General features: G+C 37.5%; 1 protein-coding gene across 3 annotated transcripts in view; it reads left to right on the top strand.

The window, feature by feature from the left end:
- PPARG (peroxisome proliferator activated receptor gamma) overlaps positions 1-5649 on the top strand; it is a 130334-nt gene that overhangs the window by 56093 nt on the left and 68592 nt on the right. The window contains exon 1 of one of the 3 annotated variants that reach the window (XM_055079992.1): positions 3620-3701. The exons of the other annotated variants lie outside the window; for them this stretch is intronic. Within the exon in view, the coding sequence (XP_054935967.1) occupies positions 3620-3701 (82 nt within the window). Of the gene's footprint in view, positions 1-3619; positions 3702-5649 lie in introns of those variants that run through there. 3 annotated transcript variants of the gene reach the window in all.

Here is a 5649-nt window from a genome sequence, read left to right as displayed (position 1 = left end):
AAAAAAAAAAAAAAAAAAAGACCTTGAAGATAAAGACATTCACATGCATGTCAAAATTCTCATAAATTTTCTGGTGATCACATACTGTGTTGTCTGATGGTAACGGTAAGTAAATATATTATTTCTGATATCAGCACATGCTAATTGACCTTCAAAGTTAAGTAAGCTAAACTATCACTCTTTTAGGTATATTTGGATAATTTTGATAAATATAGTTAAATGTGAACTCACTGAGGATAGGAACCTTGGCTTATGAATGTATTATCTCCTATGCCTAGAATAATACCTGGCACTTAGTAGGTATTTCATGAACATCTGAGGGATGCCTGAGTGGATAGCTGTAAAATAAAATGTAATGCCTTTTCAGTATCTAAGGACAAAACAGCTGTGTAATTAGATACAAATGAGATTGGCTCAGTTTATTTTTGTCCATTTTAATTTGTGAGCAAGTTGTTTCTTAAGTGACCCAGTGCTACAGTGTGATAGGACAGAACATTATCACTAACATAACAAATATGATTAAACAATCTATATTATATAAGTATTTTGTTAGTAACTTGTGATGCTTTCTGTATTGCTTGATATGTCGTCAAGAGTTTAAGCAACATTTATTGTGCCTGCTATGTGCCAGGCTCTATTAAAACTGTAATTTTTGTCTACTGACTTTTTAAACTCCACCACATAAGAACACATCCATCTTGTTCATCAAGCCAGCACCTAGCTCCATGCCTGCCAATATAGTGTGATATAGTGCCAATAAATATTTGTTGAATAAATAAATGAATGAAAAACAGTGAATAGGTCAGGTTTTTGCTTTCAAGTAATATCGTCTAGGGGAGAAGGGTTGACAGATTGTGGTGCTGTAAGAGTCGGTAGTATTAGATTCAGGTGCTACGGAATAATCAGCTGTTAAAAATAATTTTATGTGTGAATAGCTGAAGCACACTGTCAGAACTATTAGAGGCTTACAAGTTCTAGTGACACAGGAGCTAGGCCAAGCTGAATGGTGTCTGAGAAGAAAAAAGAATAGAAGTAACAGTAGGTGAAGAATCCAGAAATTAGTCCCGTTGATGATGGTTGGAAAGAATGAATACTACAGAACTCGAGAACTAGGTGATACTGTCAGCCTCAGAAACAAAACTGAGGCGATCCTCAGGTAGAATTATGTGGCATGAATGAGCTACATGGTCGTTGAGGAAATGTGGGAATGAGAGGAAGAAGGGCATTGAGAAACTCCCCACACCCCCTCCATATCCATAGATACTGAAAAGTGAATAACACAGTTACGCATTGATGTTCCTTGAAAGAGTTAACATATTTTCCCCTGAAGTCACCCTCTACTCTATCCCTCTTGCACCTGATTTATTAAAAGCAGTGATTTAGACTCTTCTAAGAGTGGGAGTTGGTGAAGGCCAATAGTAAACTGGCCTGAGAGTTAGATTCAAGTTCCGGCTCCGCCCCTCCCTAGCTGTTCAACCTGGAGAATTTACTTGTCATTTGGGGGCCGCATTTTCTCATCGTATTAATAGAGCCTTAGACCACAAAGGGCTTCTCTCACTCAAAAATGGCTATCATTCTGCAAACTCTATCATTCTTATAAACCATCATAATCTTAAGAACATTTTAATAAACTTGTTCATTTTTTTAAAATTAGAGAGACTTTGGAATCGGAAGGCAAGAATGAGGTGATGATAGGGAATTGGGTGAGATACTGCCACTTAATAGGAATAAAGCTGAAATTTGCCTTTCAGACTCAAAACACATCTTGGGACGTTGAGAAGGAGTATCTGTAGGCAGAATGGGGCTTAAATTTTTGTTCTGTTTTATTAACAAGAAGGAAAGTGATCTTGACTTTAATAGTTTATTTTTATCTGTCATAAATTCAACCAAGAATCTTGGATTAACACACCTTTAAATATGTCACTGTGCGAAATTTCCCATTGAGAGGAAAAGAGAAACTCCTTTACTGAGAATTCAAAGTGAATATAGAAAAAACTAGTTCTACTCAACTATAATTCCCTCAGTCATTTGGACTGTCAAGAAACTTCCTTTACTAGTGGGAAGCAGCCGCATGACACAGGGTGATCAGCTCGGTGCTTTGCAACCACCTAGAAGGGTGGGATAGGGAGGGTGGGAGGGAGACGCAAGAGGGAGGGGATATGGGGATAGACGTATATGTGTAACTGATTCACTTTGTTATACAGCAGCAGCTAATACAACAACGTAAAACAATTATACTCCAATAAAGATGTTTAAAAAAAAAAAAGAACCTTGCTTTAACTTGAATTACCTTAATAAAGGTTTTTTTGTTTTTAAAGGTTTACACACTATGTAATTGCCCAACTCTACACTTTATTCTGCACTGTGGAGACCCAGTTAAGTGTTCTTCCCCCGAGCTGTTGCTCCATGACTGACAAGGAAGTCCCTTGCAGGATGACTAGTTACTCAATGTAGATGAATCAGATATGTATTTCTTCCACTTGGGGAATATTGGGATCAGTGTGTTCAGAGATTTGTTGCCATCTGATATACTGCCCTATGTGGGGCATCTGTTTAAATCCATAAGTCACTGCAGTTCTATGAGGCCAGTTATGGGACAGGAGGAGGCCTGCTCCCACATTGAGGTTTGGCACAGCTAGTGTTTCTCTTTGCCAAAAAGGGCAAAGGCCTTGAGCAAGAAGCCAGCTTTTTCCTGATTACAAAACTGACCGCAATTCCTCGCCAACCTATCAGTGTAAGTCCGGTTTTCGTATTTTTTTTTTTTTTCTGGTAATGCATTATTTCTCTCAGGGAGAACTCCACTTTTTTCATTATGGTACAGAATTTATTGTTTCAACATTAACCGATGTTCAGACATCAGCTGATGTATTTGCTATTGATGGATAAACTTAATAATTAAGTTTTCAAAAAGCAGACCCTGATGTATAAAATCTAAGCCATAGCTGGACCTGCCTCCAGTCTCTTAACTCTTTAGTTTTATGGAATTTGGATAGCTTTCAGCATCATTTTTTACATACTTTACAAAGTAGTAGAAGAAATACCTTAGAACATTTTAGTAGCTGATAGCAAATTTTAAAATATGAACACATACTTGAATTCAGATGTTTTCTTCAGATATCAGATAATGTGATTAGAGATTCAACCAGGGATTGGCAGACAGAAAAAAGCTTTGTCCAAGTAAGTTTATTTCATAACCCAGAGATGTAAAGCTTTCCATTTAAGAAGCAATTGAATATTGAAAAATCTCTTCGCTCCAAGAGTTCTAAATACTGTACTGCTCGCTTGCGCCCCTCACAAGACACGGAACATGAGGGTCACTGGCGAGACGGTGTGGCAATGTTTTCCTTGTAATGTACCAAGTCTTGCCAAAGCAGTGAACAAGATTATGACACAACATCTGTCACAGCTGGTCTCCAGCAGGAGGGTGCCAGCCAATTCAGGCCTGGTCCTTTGTGAGTTTATTCCCACCTCCCCCAAATATTTGGAAACTGATGTCTTGACTCATTGGTGCGTTCACAAGTTCTACTACCACAAATCTTTTTCTTTTAACGGATTGGACTTTTGCAAGAAATAGACAAATATCAGTGTGAATCACAGCAAACTCCTATTCCATGCTGTGATGGGTGAAACTCTGGGAGATTCTCTTATTGACCCAGAGAGTGATTCCTTCGCTGACACACTGTCTGCAAGCACTTCACAAGGTAAAGTGAATTCCACATACGGCTGTTGGGATACTTCGGGCCTCATGGAAGGGTGAAATTGTTCTTGTAGTTTGTTTTCCAAGTTATGTTTGTTCTAATACAATGATGTGTATAGTTCAGTATTTTGATGCTTCGTTTGCTACTACTGTGTTCACTTATAAGCATATTTAGAACTTCTTAGAAAACCTAAATTAATCCTTATTTTATCTCTGTGCATGACTCCTATGTCCTGAATTTTAAGCATTAAAGGTATATTTATATTTTTTAAAATCCTATTCATTTTTTTAAATTGGGGTATAGTTGTTTTACAATGTTGTGTTGGTCTCTGCTGTACAGTGAAGTGAACCAGCTATATGTATACATATATCCCTTCTTTTTTGGATTTCCTTCCCATTTAGGTCACCACAGAGCACTGAGTAGAGTTGCCTGTGCTATGCAGCAGGTTCTCATTAGCTACCTATTTTATACGTATTAGTGTGTATATGTCAATCCCAATCTCCCAATTCATCCCACCCTCCCCTTTCCCACCTTGGTGTCCATACGTTTGTGGTCTGTGTCTGTGTCTCTATTTCTGCCTTGCAAACAGGTTCATCTGTACGATGTTTCCAGATTCCACATATATGCGTTAATATGCGATATTTGTTTTTCTCTTTCTGACTTACTTCACTCTGTATGACAGTCTCTAGGTCCATCCACCTATTTATTTTTATTTCCTGGGTTTATATATGTTTTCCCCAAATAGCTAAGGTCTTTTTAGAATACCTGAAGAGTCACTTTCCTGCTTTTAGCCTTCTGTGTTACCTGTCTCTCATAGCAGTGTTTATCCCTCTCACAGCATTTATTCATCTTAAAGTACTCTTTGCACATTTTTGCTCTACTTTGAAATCTAGATACTTGCATGTACATTTTATCTCCCCCAAAGAATTGTAAGGTTCCTGAGTGTAGGACCAAGTTGTATTCTTCTTTATATTTCTTAAGGTGCGAAGCATAGTGCCTAAGGCTTTGTAGAATGGTGTGGGGACCTCGGAGAAGGTCTAAGTGTCGCATTGTACACAAAAAGAAAATGAGGCCCCTGATGCCTATCGTGTGCTAAGTAAATGATTATTACTTTGTTCGGATATGAAAGATTCCGATGCTTCATTTTCAGCATTTCTTTCTTGGCCATTGCAAAATGTAAGTTCTTATTTCTGTAGCTCCTTCTACTGGAGCGTATTAGCACAGCTGATTCTGTTTTGTACTGTTTTGTATTTATTTCTATATTTCTGGGCATTTTCTTCTCACAGATGCCACATAAAAATAGGTTGTGTTAACTAGTCTGATTCACGTTTTACAATACAAGTGCTAAAGCATTAAAATTAAATTGCTTAATTGTTGAAATGGATGGCTTTACATTTTGATTGTCAATTTGTCTGGAAGCCTGAAGTTTGAACATATTGATCACAAATTTTGAACACATAAAGCTTTTAAAAATTAAGAGAAAATATTTCATGAAATACCATTTCATTTTATTATGATGACTGGACTCAAAGTATGTTTGTTTCTATCCTCTGAGGCTCTTAAATAGGAGTTTAGTTTCATTATATTATATAAAAGTCTGTTACTCTGTTTTTCCATAAGCCATAAGAAGTATTGCTATCTTTCTCCGGTTTTTCATTTATGCTGCATCAGGGCAGAATGTCCTAGCTATACTGTAAAATAATTCTTGAGTCAAAATTTGATAGTTTTGTCTGTTTGAAAAGAATATGTCCAGAATGCAGTACAACAAATGTTTTCGGTTAACTGGGGCAAGTACTGTTTATGGTAAGGCATAGTTATGGGTTTCAAGTTAGTTTTCATCCTGTGCTAATCTCTCCTTTTTTTTTTTTTTTTTTTTTGCGGTACGCGGGCCTCTCACTGTTGTGGCCTCTCCCTTTGCGGAGCACAGGCTCCGGACGCGCAGGCTCAGTGG

This window comes from Physeter macrocephalus, chromosome 18 (assembly GCF_002837175.3).
Source record: "Physeter macrocephalus isolate SW-GA chromosome 18, ASM283717v5, whole genome shotgun sequence".
NCBI classification, from domain to species: Eukaryota; Metazoa; Chordata; class Mammalia; order Artiodactyla; family Physeteridae; genus Physeter; species Physeter macrocephalus.
Note: the sequence above shows the minus strand (reverse complement) of the source record. Positions and strands in the feature narration are given on the sequence as shown.